Raw genomic sequence first — 21,643 nt, forward strand, 5'->3', positions numbered from 1 at the left:
CAGTGCTCCATGCAAGCTGTGCCCTCTATAATACCCACCACCTGGTACCCCAACCTCCCACCCCCCCCACCACTTCAAACCCCTCAGACTGTTTTTCAGAGTCCATAGTCTCTCATGGTTCACCTCCCCTTCCAATTTACCCAAATTCCCTTCTCCTCTCTAACGCCTCTTGTCCTCCATGCTATTTGTTATGCTCCACAAATAAGTGAAACCATATGATAATTGACTCTCTCTGCTTGACTGATTTCACTCAGCATAATCTCTTCCAGTCCCGTCCATGTTGCTACAAAAGTTGTGTATTCATCCTTTCTGATGGAGGCATAATACTCCATAGTGTATATGGACCACATCTTCCTTATCCATTCATCCGTTGAAGGGCATCTTGGTTCTTTCCATAGTTTGGCGACTGTGGCCATTGCTGCTATAAACATTGGGGTACAGATGGCCCTTCTTTTCACGACATCTGTAACTTTGGGGTATTTACCCAAAAGATTGGGAGTGCAATTGCAGGGTCATAGGGAAGCTCTATTTTTAATTTCTTGAGGAATCTCCACACTGTTCTCCAAAGAGGCTGCACCAACTTGCATTCCCACCAACAGTGTAAGAGGGTTCCCCTTTCTCCACATCCTCTCCAGCACATGTTGTTTCCTGTTTTGTTAATTTTGGCCATTCTAACTGGTGTAAGGTGATATCTCAATGTGGTTTTTTTTTTTTTTTTTTAAAGATTTTATTTATTTATTTGACAGAGAGAGATCACAAGTAGGTAGAGAGGCAGGCAGAGGGAGAGAGAGGAGGAAGCAGGCTCCCTGCCGAGCAGAGAGCCCGATGCGGGACTCGATCCCAGGACCCCGAGATCATGACCTGAGCCAAAGGCAGCGGCCCAACCCACTGAGCCACCCAGGCGCCCCTCAATGTGGTTTTAATTTGAATCTACCTGAGGGCTAATGATGATGAGCATTTTTTCATGTGTCTGATAGCCATTTGTATGTCTTGATTGGAGAAGTGTCTGTTCATCTCTTCCGCCCATTTTTTGATGTGTTTGTCTGTTTCGTGTGGGTTGAGTTTGAGGAGTTCATTATAGATCCTGGATATCAACCTTTTGTCTGTACTGTCATTTGCAAATATCTTCTCCCATTCCGTGGGTTGCCTCTTTGTTTTTTTGACTGTTTCCTTTGTTGTGCAGAAGCTTTTGATTTTTTTTCAAGACATATAGAGCCTTGGCAGCCTGTGCTGGGTTTATCACCTTGTATGACAATATCTTTCCCTGCCTCAGATTTTATGCAGTCATTTGTTCCGCTTAAGATGTGGGGTCCTTAGTTTGTAGCCAAAGAGGGATGAATGCAGGCCATTGCCCTGCATTGGCCACAGGCTGGGACTTGATGACCATGACGGACTAAAACCCATTGTTGAAGCTGATCTTGCTTTGTTTCCTATGTGTGAGAGTTAAGTGTTATTCTATCCAGTGCCAATGTGAATCATGTCTCTCTTGGTGACCCTGGCATTTATAAACTATAGGGTGAGTAGACATCTTGTGACTACTGCTCTTGGTGGCAAGTATCCATATCCTATTTTGCTATCCTCCCTGCAGTAGGAATCTTCTTGTGGGGAGATGGTAACAGGTGTCATTTGCTTGATAAATCCATTTGCACATATGCTTACACACTCATTTTATCTCCTCATGAAATTTTTTTTTTAAGATTTTATTTATTTGACAGACAGAGATCACAAGTAGGCAGAAAGGCAGGCAGAGAGAGGAAGGGAAGTAGGCTCCCTGCTGAGCAGAGAGCCCAACGCGGGACTCCATCCCAGGACCCTGAGATCATGACCTGAGCCAAAGGCAGAGGCTTAACCCTCTGAGCCACACAGGTGCCCCTCCTCATGAAATTTTAAAAAGCAAATCCCCAATGTAATCATTTCATATGTAAATACTTCAGTAGTATTCTGTAATAAAGATATTAATACAACTACAATTTCATTAGCACACCCAACAAAATTAACAATCATTTTTTAACATTAACATTAACATTCTTTAACATTAACCCCATTTGTATTCAATGTGACTTCAGGCTCTTAACATAACATTTAATGCCAGAAGATGAGATAATGCCTACAATGTTTTAGGGAAAAAAAGTACAGTTTGAAAATATTATGTTTTCCATTTTGTTGTTCAGGCAAACATTCCATAACAAAAGAACTCAAAGATTACAACACCCATGGTTGTTTATTTTTAATATATGCTCATTGAAAATTTTCTAGGGAATTAAAAGGGAGAAAATTGGTTAAAGGATGATGTGAATATGAACCCAGTTAAATGTATATGTAAGATTATAAAAATACAGAATTATGAATACAGGGTAGTCTGCAAATGTTATATACCTTGACAAAATTTAAAAAAAAAAACACACACACGGAGCTGGTAAGTGAGCAGATTTCCTCATTTGTCATTGCAAGGAGTTAAGTCATACTGTCTTAAAGTTAAGAGTTAAGAGAAACATAGTAACTCCCATCTCATAGTGTTTTTCACTCACCTTAATTTTAGAGGCATCTTTTAGGAACCAGAATCTCTTGTGGTAGAATAGTACTTATTTCAGCTTTGGCGGTCACTCTATTTTTATACCAGCTTTTTAAATGTCAAATCCAGGGTGCCTGGGTGGCTCAGTGGGTTAAGCCGCTGCCTTCAGCTCAGGTCATGATCTCAGGGTCCTGGGATCGAGTCCCGCATCGGGCTCTCTGCTCAGCAGGGAGCCTGCTTCCTCCTCTCTCTCTCTGCCTGCCTCTCTGCCTACTTGTGATCTCTGTCTGTCAAATAAATAAATAAAATCTTTAAAAAAAATGTTAAATCCAGATAATATATAGTGTTTGCTTTCAAATTAAAATACCACATGTGCCTTCCCATTTGATAAATGTCTATCATTTTTCTCATATACTCATGCGGAAAAATGTTTGGAGTGGAGTTCTTAATGGTTGTAATAGTTATTTTAGGGTGATAGAATTTGGAGTGAGGTTTTATATTCTCTGGCATTTATTGAATTCACTGAGTTTTTGTTTTTGTTTTTTTAATGAGCATGACTATTTTTGCCAAGAGCTCTCATGGCATTATTTAAAATTTACATATATACATGTATTAAATAATACTGGCACTATTAGAAAAGTAAATAATTGTGATTATGTTGGCAATGCTGTTGCTGCTGCTTTCATTTGCTTGCTTCTGCTAAGATTTATGGTAGAAGTTAGTATTTATTTCAGGAAACATCACTTATGCTCACAGGTATAATTAAAAAGAAAAGGAATCACTTCACACCTACTAGGATAACTATTAAAAAAAGACAACTAGAAAACAACAAAATTGGTGAGAATGTGGAGAAATTGGAACCCTTATATCCTGCTGGTAGGAAAATGGTGCAGAGACTATGATAAAGTTTGGCAGTTCCTCAAAAACATAAACATAGAATTACCACATGACTCAGCAGTTACACTCTTAAGTACACTATACCCAAAATATTTTAAGTCAGGTACTCAAAGAGATACTTTCATGCTCATGGTCTTTGCAGCGTCATTCACAAAAGGCAAAGGGTGGGAACAAACCAAATGTCCACCAACAAATAACAGATAAAATGTTGTGTATATGTACAATGGAATAATACTCAGCTATAAAAAGGAATCAAGTTCTGACAGATGCTACAATATGGATGAATCTGAGAACCAAGGGAAAATCAAGCTAAGTGAAATAAGCCAGCCGCAGAAGGACAAATATTTGTATAATGCCATTTAAACAAAATATCTAAAATGGGCCAATTCATAGAGACTGAAAGTAGATTATAAATTATCAAGGAATAGAAAGAAGGAGAAATGGAGATGACTGCTTAATGGCTACAGAGCTTCTATTTCAGATAATGAACAAGTTTTAGAAATAGTGGTGAGAGTTGCACATCGTCAACATAATTAATGCCAGTGAACTGTACATTTAAAAATGGTTAAAATGGCAAGTTTTATGTTTTACATAACTGACTTTTGAACAAAGTAGGGGTTAAGGGCCAGACCCCTTCCCTACACAGGAAAACCTGTGTATTCCTTTTGATACCCTAAAAACTTAACTACTACTAATAACTTACTGTTGACTAGAAGCCTTATCAATAACATAAACAGCAGATGAACACATATTTTATATGTATTATATACTGTAGTCTTACAATAAAGTTACAGAAAACATCAAAATCATAAGGAAAAATACATTTATAGTCCTATATATATATTTTTAAGATTGCATTTATTTATTTGACTGACAGAGATCACAAATAGGCAGAGAGGCAGGCAGAGAGAGGGGGGGGAGGCAGGCTCCTTGCTGAGCAGAGAGCCGTATTTGGGGGTTGATCCCAGGACTCTGGGATCATGACTGGAGGCCAAGGCAGAGGCTTTAACCCACTGAGCCACCCAGGCACCCCTATAGTACTATATTGTTAAAAACACGAGTATAAGTAGACCCAAGTAGTTCAAACCTTGGGTTGTTAAGAGTCAACTGTTACAACAAAAAAGAATAAACAATGGGCTACACTCATTCAGCATAAAAGTTTTCATACAGAATAGTGTATGATTTCATATTGCTCCACAAGCTAATAATGCTGTATAGATTTACACACTTTAACCTAGTATTTAAAAATTTAGGAAGATGTTTATTACAGCATCATTTATAGTAGAGAAAAAACTGGTAGCCAAAACAACCAACAATTGCTAAATAGTTAGACAAATTATGGTAATTAACTTTATGGGAAATTATACTGTCATTAAAATAATAATTATGTAGCAACATGGAAACTGACTATAACATTAAATAAAATGGATATTTTATATATTGTAATTGTAAATATGTAAAATTGTGTACCTAAGGGAAAAAACCTAAATAGTCATTAGGCTAGGGTTGTGGGACTGTGTAATTTCTAAATAACTATTACCTCATTCCCGAAATTTGATATATTTTATTAAAAATAAATTGGGAAGTTAGTACGGTTACAAGCTCACTGCTCCATTGTGGAAGCAGCTTGATTTCACCCTGGTCAGTCATCCATTTGAGCGTCTACAGCTGAGTCGTCCAGGTATCTCATGCCCTACTAGAGATTTCCTCATTGGCCTCCGCCGAGAGGCTTTGTGGGAATCGGGATCCCAGCAAAGGCTGCGTCCTGCCGGTCCGGGGTGGTCCCAAGTATTGCATGGGAGACATACTAAAAAATTATTTATCTGAGATAAAACTTAGTGGGCTTCCTGTGTTTTCATTTGCCAAATCTGGGAACGCTACCTGCACCCATCCTCCTACCGCCTTTCCCTTTCCTCAACACCGCCCCTTCTATCACTCCCCTCTCTCAATTCCTTTCTCACTGTCAACTCCTCTCCTCTCCACTCCCACTGTCCTCCCGGAGCTCCGGATCCATCTTCCATCTCCGGGTCCGCGGAACCCGGGCTCCAACCCCACTAGCCGAGCCCCGGGTCCCCTCACCGCAACCTTGTCGCGGAGCCCAAGTTCCCCGCCTCCTCTTTTCCGCCTCGGCGGAACTCGGAAATCTCTCCACCCCCCACTCCGTCGCTGCCCCGCAGATGCTCAGATCCCAGCCCCAACCTCCACTTTGTCCGGTGCCAGCGGATCCCCGGGTCCACACCCCCCCCCCCACCTCCGGACCGGGCGCACGCGGCGCGCAGGCGCAGGCGCGGAGGGCGGGCGCGGGCGGAATGGGGACTGCAGCTGCGGCAGCGGCGGCGGCCGGGGAGGGGGCGCGCAGCCCGAGCCCCGCCGCCGTGTCGCTTGGCCTGGGCGTGGCCGTCGTGTCGAGCCTGGTGAATGGGTCCACGTTCGTGCTTCAGAAAAAGGGCATCGTGCGCGCCAAGCGGCGAGGTAGGGCGGGCCGCGCGGGCTGTGCTCTGAGTTCGGGTGGGGGTGGAGGGAAGAGCGGCCGGGCGGTGGGAAGGGGAGCGGCCGCAAGTTGGGGGGCGTTTGGGTCGCCAATTGGGGCCGGGCACAGGGAGAAGGCGGAGCATCTCGGAGGGGCGCGCTGCGCGGGCGGGAGACTCCTCGCCCACCTGCACGCAGGCACGGTCGCGGCCCTGCGCCCCAGAAGCGTAACAGTGGCTGGCGTGTTTTGCCCACCCGCAGTTCCAGAAGCGGCCTGCGCCCTGGTAGTTGTGTGTCCCCCACGCTTTTTCTCCCTCCCTAGCGGCTGGAGAGGCCTTGTTCAGTCTGATAGGGTTTGTCTAGCTGACTTCTTTCTTCCTTCCCAGACCCTCCCACTCCTTCTGCAGCCGCGCAGCCGACCAACCTGCCCTCCGATTGGAGCCAGGTGTCCCTGTCACCCGCATCCACCCGCTGCTAGGGAAACCTTCTCGTTTATCTATTTCCGAAATGGTCGAAGGGCAGTGCTTGCCCAGAAGGAGAGACGACCCTTTAGCCTTGGCTGTGGCCCTGGCCTCGTGTGCACTTGGGAGAGCAAGACCTGCTCATTTGGGCCCCACCCCCCCCCCGCAGTGGCCTCGCCAGTGCCCAAATAAGTACTGTGCACTAGGGCAGGCCAGGGCGGGACCGGTGGGCCAAGGAGGGGCTCACTCTCAGGGTCAAGGAAGAGGTCTGTGCTTTGCTTTAGCTTCTGTTCCTGGAGTCCTTGATGGAGCCACTCTAGTTTAGACTTGAGCCATCTGATTACAAGTGATCTTTTACTGTGAAGAAAGCGCAGGGCAGATTTTTTTTTTTTAAAAGCAAAAAAATGGACCAAGTTAGTATTCCTCTGGTGGATACACCACCAAACCCCACTCCTTAGTAATGTGGAAAGTGAGAGAGATGTAGCACAGTTCTTTGCCAGTGTCCCTCTGTTTTAAGAGAGGCCTGAGACACTTTACTGAATGCAAAATGTAGCATGCTTTGAAACTGAAAAGAAATGCTGCTCCCAGAAGGACAGAGAAACTTGTGGTTGTTAGCTGTATTTTCACAAGAATGGTGTTAAGAGTTCTCTGGGGGAAAACGAGACCACCAGGTCATGCATTTGATAGTTCTGATTCCAGATCATAGGTGAAACTTTCTCAGAGTGTCCTGAATGGTGAGCCAGGAGTCCCTTCAGGAAAGAGATAAAGGGGCCTGTAATCTCAAAGGACAATGTAAAATCAGGGATATTCATTTAAAGAATTAAACTTTGAAGTGAAAACACTGAAGTTTACATAAAATCTAAATAAAAGCAAGTATGACTTCCTTAGGATGCAGATGTGAAGACTCATCTGTCAGTGGTAACTTCACAGGGAGCACGTATCAATTTGATTGGCTTCAGGTGTGTGTTAAGTGTTTGCAGTGACTCAAAACTAAGCAACACATGTGCCTACTGGTAAGATGTGTGAGAGGAGAATTCCACCTCTATGGTGGTCCTTCCAAAAACCTACAACCCCAGTCTCACCATGAGAAAAACATCAGACGAACATGGATTGAGGAACAGCCTGCAAAATGTCTGACCAGTCCTTTGCCAAGGTTGTAAAGTCTGAGGGACTGTCACAGGAGGAGTATGAGGACACATGACAATATTAGGGAAAATCTAAGGAAACCTTAATATAGACTTTAGTTAATTAAAAAAATTTTTTTGAATAAAACTTAAGTTTTATTTCAGCTCAGCTTATGTGTTTGAGGGAATTGTGAATAAGAAAATAAAAAACAAATCAACCAGAAAAAAACCCAGCCATGATTGAGTCTGTTATTTTTTTTTATTTTTTAAAGATTTTTAATTTATTTATTTGATAGAGATCACAAGTAGGCAGAGAGAGGAAGGGAAGCAGGCTCCCTGCCGAGCAGGACCCTGGGATCATGACCCGAGCCGGAGGCAGAGGCTTAACCCACTGAGCCACCCAGGTGCCCCTGATTCTGTTATTTATAACTACATACTATGCCTTTAAATGAATAAAAGTGAAAATGTGATATTTGCTAATTTCATACTTTGCCACTTACCCCCACTGCCACAGATTCAAGTTAGGTTGGTTGCTCATAGTGATGGAAGGCAGACATATACATTTGTTTTGATAAATTTAGTGTTGATTTGTTCAATAAATATTCATGAAGCTTTTATTATGTGCCAGGTACTGTAGGTACTGAGGATATGCAGTTTTAGAATCTACTCTCCCTAAAATCTTTTCCTACCTCTGCTAACAAGCAGCAGAGTTGACCATTATGAAATGTCTGAAATGGAGAAGATAGGAATGAAGAGGTAGCTAAGTACTAGGAGGTCAAGTTCCTGCATTAAAGGAGATTGGTCAGTTTCTTATACTATAAAAACCTGTCTCACTGAAAATTTCCCCTTTATTTTCTTTAAAAATTTTATTTCTGTATTTGACAGAGAGAGTGAGAGAGAGTACACAGCAGGGGAGTGGCAGGCAGAGGGAGAAGGAGAAGCAGGGAGAGAGAGAAAGGGAGAAGCAGGCTCCACACTGAGCAGAGAGCCAGAGGTGGGGCTCCATCCCAGACCCTGGAATCATGACCTGAACCGAAGGCAGACTGAGCACCCAGGTGTCCCCTGAAAGTTTCAACTTTAAACAAATTGCCACAAGAGAGCATTTCTTTGGAGTTTTAACTTCAGGAGAGATAAGTTCTAGTCTCAGCCCTTCTACTGGGGGTTTTAGGGGAAGGCTTTCTCTGTTACAGGCTTTCACACACTTTTGAAAGGCCCTTCCCAGTGAATGGAGTTTGCAGATAGTCCAGGAGCACTCTCCACAATACAAGCTCATGGGGGACTGCCTGACTCCTGGGAAGGACTCTGCGTGGGAAGAAGGAAGAGGACACACAGATTGTTTACAGTGTTAGAACCCATTTAAAGCAGGACTTAAGTGAGAGAAACAAGGTAATCATTGGGTGTGAAAGCACTTGTGGAAAGCCAGTTACAACTTTTAGAATTTCTGTGCGCATAGGTGAGGATGCCCAAAGAGACTGATGGCATGAGGCTGGTATCCTGCCCTCAGACAGGCTTTGTGGAAGCAATCTCGGGAAAGTCATGTGCTTGAATTTGCTGCAGGCTTTGGAGAAGTGCATAGTAAGTTATTGTATATAGAATGCCCTAGACCAGGATGAATCAGCTGATCTTTTTAAAATCCCTTTCATCGGGCGCTTGGGTGGCTCAGTGGGTTAAGCCTGTGCCTTCGGTCAGGTTATGATCTCAGGATCCTGGGATCGAGGCCTGCATTAGGCTCTCTGCTCAGCAGGGAGTCTGCTTCCCTCTCTCTCTGCCTGCCTCTCTGCCTACTTGTGATTTCTCTCTCTGTCAAATAAATAAATTAATTAAAATCTTCATAAAAACCCAGAGATGCCATTTCATGCCCATTAGAAAGTGAGAGAGATGTAGCACAGTTATTGTAAAAATAAAACATAAAATCACAAATACAGGTGAGGATGTGGAGAAATTGGAACTCTTGTGCACTATTCATGGGAATGTAAAATGATGCAATTGCTATGAAAAACAGTATGGAGAGTCCTCAAAAAATTAAATATAGAATTATTATATGATCCACCAATCTACTTCTGGGTATAGATCCAAAAGAAATGGAAGCAGGGTCTTGAAGAAATATTTGTGGGGCGCCTGGGTGGCTCAGTGGGTTAAGCCGCTGCCTTTGGCTCAGGTCATGATCTCAGGGTCCTGGGATCGAATCCCGCATCGGGCTCTCTGCTCAGCGGGGGGCCTGCTTCCCGTCCTCTCTCTCTGCCTGCCTCTCTGCCTACTGTGATCTCTCTCTGTCAAATAAATAAATAAAAAATCTAAAAAAAAAAAGAAATATTTGTACACCCATATTTATAGTGGGAACAAAAGGATATAGCATAGGCAAAAGGTAAAAACAACCCAAATATCCAGATGATGAATGGCTAAACAAATTGTGGTATATACATTCAAGAGAATGTTATTTAGCTTAAAAAGCATGGTAATTCTATTCTGCAGGATTGCGATCCCTGCAAGTTAACTATTTATCGTTTTATGGCAGAACAGGAATCTCCCTTGCTCTACAGGTATCCTAGAGATCTAAACAGGGAGGTTACCTTATCAATAGCACAAATTTCCAGAGGCAAATAACTCTCATTTCCTGAAGCCCTAATGTCCCCCTCCTCACTATAAACTGGAGGAGACTGAGGTAGAAGGGAATGTAAATGATAGCAGGGTCATAATACCCCACTAAGAATCTCCCAACTATCTTGATGTTAATGCCTGACCTAAAACGACATTGATCAAGCCATGAGGGCAAGGACTCCCCCCCCCCCCCCGCCCCCGGCACCTTGTAGGCCCACCTTAGCACGTGAGAGCTCTGTCGAAATCTCCCATCCCTTCACCACCTCCCCCCCAACCGCAAGGTGTATAACACGCCTACCCTAACAACTGGGGGCAGCCGCATCTCCGCCTGCCCATGGGTCCTGTCGCCGTGCTCTAATAAACCACCTTTTTGCACCAAAAAAAAAAAAAAAAAAAAAAAAGGCATGGTAATTCTAACACATGCTACAACATAGATCAAACTGAGGACAATATGCTGTGTGAAATAAGCCAGTTAGAAAAGGGCAAATACTTTATGATTTCACTCATATGAGGTAGGTAGTCAAATTCACAGACACAGAAAGTAGGATGGAGGTTGCAGGGACTGCAGGAAGCAGGGAATGGAGAGTTAGTGTTTATTGGGTACATTGTTTCTGTTTGGGAAGATGAGAAAGTTCTGGAGATCAGTGGTGGTAATGGTTGCACAACAATGTGATTGTACTTAATGTCATAGAATCACATACTTAAAAATGTTTAATTTTATGTTACGTATATTTTACCATAATGAAAAAATCCATTTCAGATTTCAAAGTCTCCTTGCTGAGGAGTACAGCCTAGAGGTATAGTAACACTGTTAAGACATTCAGAAGTTGAGTGAGTTGTCTTGTGAGAGTGGAAACTGGTAATTCAGGTGTTCCACCTGTTACCCCAAGCCTTCTATACCTCATTTCTAAAGGGCGCATTTTCCCTGGCTATGGTATATATGTGTGCTTTCTCCTTGCCTCTTCAGCCATCTCCAGAGACACAATTAAGCACATGTGCCTCTACACCCAAAGACAAGACAAGCACATGTTGTCTTCATGTAGCTCTTTGGTCTGTGGTTAGTGTCCACTGCTTCTGTGAACCCTCCAGATCTTGACAAATGAGGTCAGTTGTCTCTTCCCTGTGCTTCCTTAGCACTAGTCCTCAACACCCTTCTGCCCCTGAAACCCATGGGTTGATGGCCTGTTTACTTGTCTGTGTTCCCCTGGATCTTGGCTGGTCCAGGCAGGGCACAGCTCCTGTCCACTTGGGATGCATGTGGTGGACACTCAGTAATGCTATCTGACTGGCCATGAGTAACTGTGGAGTGAAGAGGGTAAAACTGAACCTTATATTTCCTGACAAAATTGCAGCATGTTCTTCAGTCTACTTAAATCTAACCTCATTTATCTGTGGCCCCTACTAAGTAAAGGAGGCCAGAGTTATCGCTAGATCTGAACATCTACACCTATCTGATCTCTGTCTAGTCCTGAGGAGAGAGCATTGATAAGGAATATGGTGAGAGGTAGCAGGAGAGCAGCTCTGCAGCCTGTCCCTGGTTTAACTGATACTGTTTGCATAAGAAGAGAAGATAAAGAAGACTGACAGAAGACCCATGGTGTCCCAGACTCATGTATCCATCAGCTTGCTGAGCCCCCCTCTCTCTTTCTGCCCCTTCCTCCTTTCTCCTGTCCTCCATCTCTCCATGTATTCTCTTCACATGTTGCCACCTTGGGCTTCCTTACACTATGGTGATCTCAGAGATGTCAGACCCCTTACACAGTGGGTAGTTTCTCCTAGACCAAACTTCCAGGACCATAGTGGAAGCTGTGTAGATATTTGTGGCCTGATCTGAGAAGTCTTGCCACATTTTATTAGCTTACTCAGGGCCTAGCCAGGTTCAGTGTGGGAGGGGAATATATGAGAGAATGAGGTGTGATACAGAAGACAAAGTTGAGGCTTGCACCTGATGTGGGGACTGCTGGTGTCAGGATTTGAACCCAGCTCATGCTGATTATGAAGATCATCTATTTTACCCCGGTCACTGTAGGGAAGATAAGGGGGAAGACAGACAAATTTCACCTGCAGAGGATAAGGCTTTTCTTTTAAGGGTCTTCACAGTTTATTTGGTAATATGATACTGAGTTATAAGTGTGGGTAATACCCAAAGACACGAGGGCAAATAATTTATTCTTGGGGCACCTGGGTAGCTCAGTTGGTTAAGTGTCCAACTCTTGATTTTGGCATGGGTCATGCTCTCATGGTTGTGGGATCAAGTCTGGAGTGGACGCTCAGCACAGAGTCTGTTTGGGATTTTCTTTCTCCCTCTGCCCCTCCCTTTGCTTCGTGGTCTCTCTCCCTTTCTCTCTCTCTCTCTTTAAATAAATAAATTAAATCTTAGAAAAATAATTTATTTTTATTTTCATAGAAGCAAAATACCCTTGGTCTTATTGACTCGTGTTGGACAGAGTATATTTTTCCCTCAAAAATATTTATAAATATAGTATAAAATATGTTATTTATATTTTAATCTTTTAATTAAGTCCTTAGGGAGTAAACAGTCCTTAAAAAATTTTTTTTTGACCCCGAGGCACTAGAAAAGACTACGCTTCACATTAAATAGCTAATGGAGATTAAGCAGTTCATTTGTGATGAGCACTAGTTGATGTATGGAGGTGTTCTAATGTTCTATTCTATTCTACACCTGAGACTCATACAACGTTGTATAATTGGAATTTGAATACAAACTAAAGTACCACTTTTCAAAAAGTAATATGCACAATCTCACACGCCCTAGGCCCACACAACCTAATACTTCTGTGCCAGGAACTTGTGACTGTGAATTGATCCCATTTAGACATTGCCCTTGACCCAGGAGACAGCAGGCAGGCAGAGGGTTTACCTTGCTTGTTCATGCCCAATCAGAGCTCTTTAGGGTGATGTAATTATTCAGCAGAGTGTATCATGAATTCCCAGAACCTGGGCATAGTCATGTTATTTTAAAAAAGCATCTTATTCCTGACTGTAGAGTTTTTGGTCATTGTTTAAAATCTGGGAAGTACATAAAACTATGAATAGGAGTGTAAAAAGTATCACCTCCTCAACTTGAGATAACTGCTGTTATATTTAGGGTGTACTTATACCTCGTCACTTTCTTTCTTTTTTTTTTTTCTTTAAAGATTTTATTCATTCATTTGGTAGAGAGAGAGCAGAAGCAGAGGGAGCAGCAGGGAGAGAGAGAAGCAGGCTCCCCTCCGAGCAAGAATCCCAATGTGGGGCTCTATCCCAGAACCCTGGGATCATTACCTGAGCCGAAGGCAGACACTCAACTACCTGAGCCAACCAAGGTGCCCCTCTTCTTAGTCACTTTCAATAATTATCTTTCAAAATAGAATTTTAATGAAAAATTTCAACATACAAAATATATCTAACACTGATTTAGGGTATAGAGTAATAAACACCACCCATCAGATAGTCCAAAAATATATGTACCCTTAAAATCTCAAAAAACCCCATTTTTTATTTTGGAAAATATCAAACACATACATAGAAAAAATAGTGTAGTAGACCCCAAGGGTACCTAACACTCAGCTTCAACAATCATCAGTTTGGCCATTCTTATTTGATCTACACCTCAAGGGCCATCCCCTCACCCCCACCCCAGTAGAATTTTTTACCCAAATTTCAGGTGGAATACTATTTCATCTAGATATTTCACTAAGTATCTCTTTCTTAAATAAAAACATAATATATTTATTGAACTTAAAATTTAACAATCTTTGTTTAATACTGTCATGATCAGTGTTTAATATTCTGTGATTATCTCAAGTTTTCCCTCACTTTATCTTTAGAATCAAGATCCAAAAAAAGAATCAAGATCCAATTTTGGCCCATATATTGCTCTTAGGTAGTACATCTCTTCATGTACTTTTTAAAAAATTTAAATTCAATTAGACAACATTTAGTACATAATTAGTTTCAAATGTAGTCTTCAGTAATTCATCAGTTGTGTATAACACCCGGTGCTCATCATATCATGTGTCCTCCTTAATGTCCATCAAATGTACTTTTTCTGTAGTCTTTTTTTAAAATTTAATTTTATTTTTTCAGTGTTCCAAGATTCATTGTTTATGCACCACACCCAGTGCTCCATGCAATACATGCCCTCCTTAATACCCACCAACAGACACCATCACATGTACTTTTAAAAATGAGACAGAACATACACGAGTCTGTGCTCTGTGTGTCACTTTATATCCTGTGGTTATGCTCCATCTGTCATGAATTCATCCCATGTTGTTAAATATTCTTTGAAAAAATATTCAGTGGCTGTATAAATGTTACCATTCTCCTTTTGTAGGACATGGGTGTTTCTAGTTTCTTTGTTTGTGTAATATGTTATATTGAATATCCTTACATCTAAATCTTTGTGGGTTAGTTCCTTTGGGTAGCTCCCTTGCAATAGAATTTTGAAAGTGATGTTCTTATAAGCTAAATTAATTTCCATGAAAAAAATACATGATATCTATTCCATTCCCACTGGCAGTGCTTGAGAGGAATGCTCATGTTTAAAAGTAGTAGAAATGAAAACATGTATGCCCAAATTTCATTTTCCACAATTTTGGCTTATCTCTGTTATAGTTCCATTCTAGTAGTCATGACTGAGAGCTCATTATCCTAGATTGTTCTGTTCACATCAGTAGAGCACACTAGTACAGGTATAAATATCTGACATCTACCTTCATGAATGCAGGAATCAACTACCTTGGCTTCTCTGCCCTCAAGGTGTGTCGGGGGCAGCCTCCATCTGTGTGAGGAAAAAACTGGGAGAGAAAGCTCTGCAGTTATGGCAAGGAGAAAGTGCATGCTCTTTAAGGGTAGAAACCATGCCTTGGGAATCCTTTTAAGTCTGGTATTCACTAAGGACTGTGTACCTGATGGTTCTAGTAAATACTTAATAGATGGGCAGAGCAAGGAAATAGATTACAACTATTGCAGTGAGCTTCCTGGAGGGAGTAGGATGAGAAAGGAGAATGTGTTGATATATACCACATTAATTCTCCTTTGGAAACACAGAATGTCATTTTCTGAAGAAACAGAGAATCTTTATCACAGAAGTTAATGCATTATAGTCAACATTGTGTGGGACAACCTAAAAGTTTAAGTATTGTTTATAAACTATTTTTTAAAAATATTGGAGTATAATTACATAGAGTAAACTGCACATATCATAAGGGTACAGTTTGATGAGTGTTGACAAATATACTTGTGTAACCAACACCTCAGTAATGATTACTGCCATAACACTAGAAAGTTCCCTCATGTCCTTTTTCATTCTATCCTCCCCACTCTTCTGATACCTACCTGTGTGAATTAGTTTTGCTTATTCTTGAACTTCGTATAAGTGGATTCATACAGTATGTATTTTCTTACATCTACTTTTTTTTTTTTTTGGTTCAGCATGGTTTGAAGATTCATCATGATGTGTTTATCAATAGTACATTTCTTATATTGCTTAATAGTGTACCGTTGTTTGAATATACCATAATTTGTTTATTCATTTTCCTGTGATGTACATTTTGGTTGTTTCCAAATATTTACTATTTGAATAAAGCTGCAATGACAATTCTTACATAATTCTTTTTAAAGCAAAATGTTTTCATTTCTTTCCAGTAAGTGCCTTGGAGTAATAATGTTGGATCATGGAGTAGGTATTTAATTAAATTTTAAGAAACTACTAAGCATTTCCCCAGTATAATTGTACCATTTTATGTTCTCATTAGCAGTGTATGAGGGTTTCAGGTGTTCCACATTCTCTTCAACATTTTGTGACCTCACCTGTTTAACTTGAGCCTTTCTGGTGAGTGTATAGTGGAATCTCGTGACTTTCATTTGCATTTCCCTGATACCATATGATATTGAGTGTCTTTTTTTCAAAGATTTATTAGAGAGGGAGAGAGAGAGAAATTGAACGTGTGTGTGCACACAAGCTAGAAGGGCAGAGGGAGAGAGAATCTCAAGCAGATTCCACACTCAGCGTGGACCCTGACATGGGGCTTGATCCCACAGCCCTGAGATCACGACTTGAACCAAAAGCAAGAGTGGGTTGCTTAACCAACTGTACCATCCAGGTGCCCCAATATTGAGTATCTTTTAATGAGTTTATTGGCCATTTGTATATGCTCTTTAGTGAGGTGTCTTTTAAGGAGTTTTGCCTATGTTTTATTGGATTGTATCTTTTTATTATTTATTGTTTGTGTATATACACATGCACCATATATATGTATGTGTACATACATATATTCTGGATACAAGTCCTTTGTCAGATTTAGGAATTGAAAATCTTTTTCTGTGGCTTGCCTTTCATTTTCTTAATAATGCATTTGGAAGAACAGAAAATTTAAGTGTTATAAAGTGTAACTTTTAAAAAAATTTTTTTAAAAATTCTAGTTAGTTAACATACAGTGTTATATTACTTTCGGATATACAATATAGTGATACAGCAATTCCAAAAATCACCTGGTACTCATCACAAGTGGTAAGTACTTATTCCCCAACCCCTATTTAACTTATGCCTACCCTATTCCCCTCTAGTAACCATCAGTTTGATCTCTGTAATTAAGAGTCCTTTTTCTTGGTTTGTCTCACCTGCTTCTGCACCCCCCCCCGCCCCCCACTTTGCTTGTTTATTTTGTTTCTTATGTTCCACATATGAATGAAATCATGTGGTATTTGTCTTTTTCCGACTGACTTATTTCACTTATAATTTCTAGCTCTATTCATGTCCTTGCAAATGGCAAGATTTAATTCCTTTTAATGGCTAAATAATAATCCATTACATATATACATACCACATCCTCTTTATCCATTCATCTATTGATCCATAGATGGCCTTTATTATATTGAGGTATGTTCCCTGTATTCCTACTTTGTTGTAGGTATTTATTATGGATGGATGTTGTACTTTGTCAAATGCTTTTTCTGCATCTATTGAAAGGATCATATCCTTTCTTTTATTAATGTGGTGTATCGCTTTGATTTCGGAATATTGAACCACCCTTACAACACTGGAATAAATCTCACCGATTGTGTTGAGTAATTTTTTTAATGTATTGTTGGATTGGGTTTGCTAGCGTTTTGTTGAGGATTTTTGCATCCATGCTCATCAGGAATATTAGCCTGTACTTATCTTTTTTTAAAAATTTTATTCTTATTTTTTAATTTTTTTAAAAGATTTTATTTGTTCATTTGACAGAGAGAGAGAGACCACAAGTAGGCAGAGAGGCAGGCAGAGAGGAGGAAGCAGGCTCCCTGCTGAGCAGAGATCCCTGATGCGGGGCTTGATCCCAGAACCCTGAGATCATGACCTGAGCTGAAGGCAGAGGCTTTAACCCACTGAGCCACCCGGGCGCCCCTGTACTTCTCTTTTTCAGTGTTATTTTTATCCTGTGTTGGTCTCAAGGTAATGCTGGCCTCATATAATGAATTTGAAAGTTTTCTTTCCTTTTCCTTTTTTGGAACAGTTTGAGAAGAATTCGTATTAACTCCTCTTTAATTCTTGGTAGATTTTGTTTGTGAAGACATCTGGCCCTGTGCTTTTGTTTGTTGGGAGATTGTTGATTAGTAGTTCACTTTCCTTCTTGGTTATCAGTTAGTTCAAATTTTCTGTTTCTTCTTGTTGCAGTTTTGGTAGTTTATATGTTCCTAGGAATTTATCGTTTTCTTCTAGGTAGTCGCATATAGTTCTTCATAATTTTTTTTAAGATTTTACTTATTTATTTGACAGACAGAGATCACAAGTAGGCAGAGAGTCAGGTTGGGGGGGGGGGAACTGCTGAGCAGAGAGTTCAGACCCAGGACCCTTGAGATCATGAACTCTGGTGAAGGCAGAGGCTTAACCCACTGAGCCACCCAGGTACCCCTTCATAATATTTTCTTATGATTGTTTGTATTTCTATATGTTGGTTGTTACTTCTCTTCTCTCATTTGTAATTTTTGTTTTTTTTTAGTCTTTGTTTTTTTTTAATAAGTCTAGGTAGAAGTTTATCAATTGTATTAATTTTTTTATCAAAGAACCAGCTCAGTCATCTGTGTCTGTTGTTTTCATTGATTTGGTTTCATTGATCAGTTCTATTTTTTTGTTTGTTTGTTTGTTTTTTAGTTTTATTTTCTATATCATTTATTTCTGCTCTGATCTTTATTATTTCCTTCCTTCTGGTTTTGGGTTTTGTTTGTCATTCTTTTTCTAACTTCCTTAGGTGCTAGAAAGGGTAGGTTGTATTGTTTTTGTTTTTGTTTTTGGGATTTTTCTTGCTCCTTAAGATAGGCCTGTATTGCTATAAACTTCCCCTGTTAGAACTGCTTGCTGCATCTCAAAGGTTTTGGACTGTTGTGTTTTCGTTTTCATTTTCATTTGTTTCCACATACTTTTTAGTTTCTTCTTTGATTTCCTGGCTGACCCTTTCATTGTTTCATAGCATGTTACTTAACTTCCGTGTATCTTAGGTGTTTCCAAATTTTTTCTTGTTGTTGACTTCTGGTTTTATAGCATTGTGGTCAGAAAAGATGCATAGTAGGATTTTGGTCTTCTTGAATTTGTTGCAGTTTGTTTTGTTGGCTAATATGTGATTTATTATGGAGAATATTCCATATGCACTTGAAAAGAATGTGTATTCTGCTGTTCTAGGATGCAGTATTCTGAATATACCTATTAAATCCAAACCTTCCAGTATGTCATTCACACCATTTTCCCCTTGATTTTCTCTTTAGATGATCTGTCTATTGATGTAAGTGGGATGTTAATGTCCCCTACTATTGTATCAATTAGTATCAATTAGTTCCATTATGTTTGTTATTAACTGTTTTATATATTTGGGTGCTGTCATGTGGGGTGCATAAATATTTACAATTGTTGTATATTCTTGTTGATTGCTTTCTTTAGTGTTATATAGTGTCTTTCTTTGTCTCTTGTTACAGACTTTGTTTTAGTCTATTTCGTCCAATATAAGTATTCTTTGCACACTTTTTTTTATAGTTTATGTAAAAATTTATTTGACCAAAATGTAGAAAAAGTGATACTATTACATATGATACAGTTGCAAGAATCTAAATGGAAAGTGTGGGTTTTATTCAATTGCACAATTTGCTAGTGTACCTTCTGGGTAGTGTGATGCTTAATAAATAGTGAGGGGTAAAGGACTTGGATAAGCGAGAAGCAGGGTGATTTTATCAGAATTGTAAACTTGAGTTGGCCCCCACACTGCCGGGGAATGTGGAATGTTTCAGCTCTGAGATGTTAACCAAGAAAGCAGAAATATAACAAAGCCAAAATATGCAGCCCTGCCTACAAAATACTCCGTATCCAGTTTAATCAGGAGTTTCTTGGTCTTTTATTAACTTGGTCCTGAAGAAGGAATTAAAAGATTTTTTTTTTTTAAAGATTTTATTTATTTATTTGACAGAGAGAAATCACAAGTAGATGGAGAGGCAGGCAGAGAGAGAGAGAGGGAAGCAGGCTCCCTGCTGAGCAGAGAGCCCGATGCGGGACTCGATCCCAGGACCCTGAGATCATGACCTGAGCTGAAGGCAGCGGCTTAACCTACTGAGCCACCCAGGCGCCCCGTGAAGAAGGAATTAAAGTCCTACATAAGTAAATCTTCAGTTTGCCATTCCCTGAAGTATAAAGGAGATGAAGCTAGGCTGATTACTTTATCTCTACTTTGCTGTCAGAGAGGCCCCTTCTGTCCAGTATTTGTTAACAACTGCTCAGTTATTGATGGCTAGTGGTCTTCTTGATAGGACTTCTCTGAATAAGACTGAATTCTACCACATTCATTCCTGCTGAGGAGGTGGTCTCAGATCACAGCAGACAAGCACAGGTCATTACTGGAATAAGCTATCTGCTCCTCAGAGAACAACTTTAGAATGAAAGGAACATGAAGAAGAGCCTAACATCAAGGATGTATCCAGAAAATATTTGGATAATATGATTATGTCCTGAGCATTCTCATGCTGACTGCTCAGAAGATGTTTGTTCTGCATGGTAAAGTGTGGGAAAGAGCCAAGATGATTAGGTTAATCTGTCTATGGTTTAAGACCTCCACAAAGCCAGCCCCCTCCTCCTGGCCTTTTTTTTTCCCCTCTGGATGGAAAATCCCTACCCATATTTTAATGTGATGGTCCCTGGTTACCTGTCATGTGACCAACAGTGGCCCAGAAAGTTATACATTCTTCAGCCTTCTAAGCTGACCCATGACTAGATACTGGAGTTGTTTTTGAAAAGTATAGGGCTGTCTATTTTCCTAGGAACCAAATGCCCTCAGTCTTAAGAGAGTATGCTCAATATAAAATACCCTGCCTACCTTATGAATAAATGCAACTTAAGGATAAAAATAGAGCTGAAAAAGCTGGTGCCTTTTGAAAAAAGGAAGGAATTAGATTTAACTGGTGCACAAAGCTTCTCTGATACAAAATATTTGGTCATATATTCATAATTTGCTTGACATTTCCAGCAAAGCGAAGATTTCAATGGCAAAAGAAACTTCTTTCAAGAGAAGAGAAAGACACGGAGCTCTGGAGTTTCTGTTGGAACAAGACTCTTCTGTTTTGGTTATATACAGTTAAGTTCGTTTAGTGTCTGATTCAGTGTCTGATGTAAGCCCACATTCTCTTCTTTGGCCTGGGCAAGTTTTTCTTCCAGGTCATCAATTGTCTTTTCTAGTTTTGCAACTGTTCTTTCTGCAAATTCAGCCCGGCTCTCAGCCTCTTTCAGTTTGTCGGACAAAAGTTTGATTTCTTCTTCATATTTATCCTCCTTTTCAGAATACTTTTCAGATGCGGCCTCGAGTGACTTCAGATTGTTGCTGACATTTTTGAGCTCTTCTCTTAGGTCACCACATTTCAGTTCAGACACCTCAGCACGCTCCTCCGCCCGCTCCAGCTCGCCCTCCAGGATGACCAATTTACGAGCCACCTCCTCGTATTTGCGGTCGGCCTCCTCAGCGATGTGCTTGGCCTCTTTGAGCTGCATCTCCTGTATCTCCATCTTCTCGTCTTTCATGGCCCGGTTTTCTATCACCTTCATTCCCCTCTCGCTCTCATCCGCGGCCTTTTCGGCCTCCTCCAGCTTCTGCTGGGCCGTGGCCAGTTGCTCCTGGGCCCTGTCCAGCTCCTCCTCAACAAGCTGGACGCGTCGATTGAGAGCTGCCACATCCCCTTCGGCTTTCTCGCGCCTCTTGCGCTCGCCGTCCATCTCCCGCTGCAGGCCCTGCGCGCGGTACTCCGCCTTGTCCGCCTGCTGCTGCAAGGCCTGGATCTTGCGTTTCACCGCCTCCAGGGAGTTGAGGCCGGCCATGGCGCGGGGGCGCGGGGGCGCGGAGGCGCACGCAGCGGGCGGCGGGCAGTGGCGGGCGCTCGGCTTGGCTTGGCTCCGGCGAAAGCTGCACCAGCTGCGCCCCGGCCCCCGAGCCTGCCTGCACACTTTCTTTTGACATCTATTTGCATGATAGATGTTTTTCCATTCCCTCACTTTCCATCTGCAGGTGTCTACATCTGAAATGAGTTGCTCTCCCTTATAGATCGGTCTTGTTTTTATGCATTATACC

The 21,643-nt window shown here is 41.2% G+C and overlaps 2 protein-coding genes across 2 annotated transcripts in view; one reads left to right on the forward strand and one right to left on the reverse strand.

Annotated features, from left to right (window-relative positions):
* The first annotated feature begins 5,718 nt into the window (after positions 1-5,718).
* NIPA1 (NIPA magnesium transporter 1) overlaps positions 5,719-21,643 on the forward strand; it is an 85,366-nt gene continuing 69,441 nt past the window's right edge. Inside the window, exon 1 of the mRNA XM_044232190.1 lies at positions 5,719-5,881. Within this exon, the coding sequence (XP_044088125.1) occupies positions 5,719-5,881 (163 nt within the window). The remainder of the gene's footprint in view (positions 5,882-21,643) is intronic.
* Positions 20,177-21,408, reverse strand: LOC122894421 (tropomyosin alpha-4 chain-like). The gene has a single exon (XM_044232191.1). It carries the CDS (start codon positions 21,391-21,393, stop codon positions 20,650-20,652), a length of 744 nt encoding a protein of 247 aa, XP_044088126.1. The 5' UTR covers positions 21,394-21,408; the 3' UTR covers positions 20,177-20,649.

The sequence above is a fragment of the Neovison vison genome, chromosome 13 (genome assembly GCF_020171115.1).
Source record: "Neovison vison isolate M4711 chromosome 13, ASM_NN_V1, whole genome shotgun sequence".
Classification (NCBI taxonomy): domain Eukaryota; kingdom Metazoa; phylum Chordata; class Mammalia; order Carnivora; family Mustelidae; genus Neogale; species Neogale vison.

What these genes read in the sequence shown, in the direction of transcription:
- LOC122894421 (XM_044232191.1), bottom strand. Translation starts at nt 21,393, where the DNA reads ATGGCCGGCCTCAACTCCCTGGAGGCGGTGAAACGCAAGATCCAGGCC.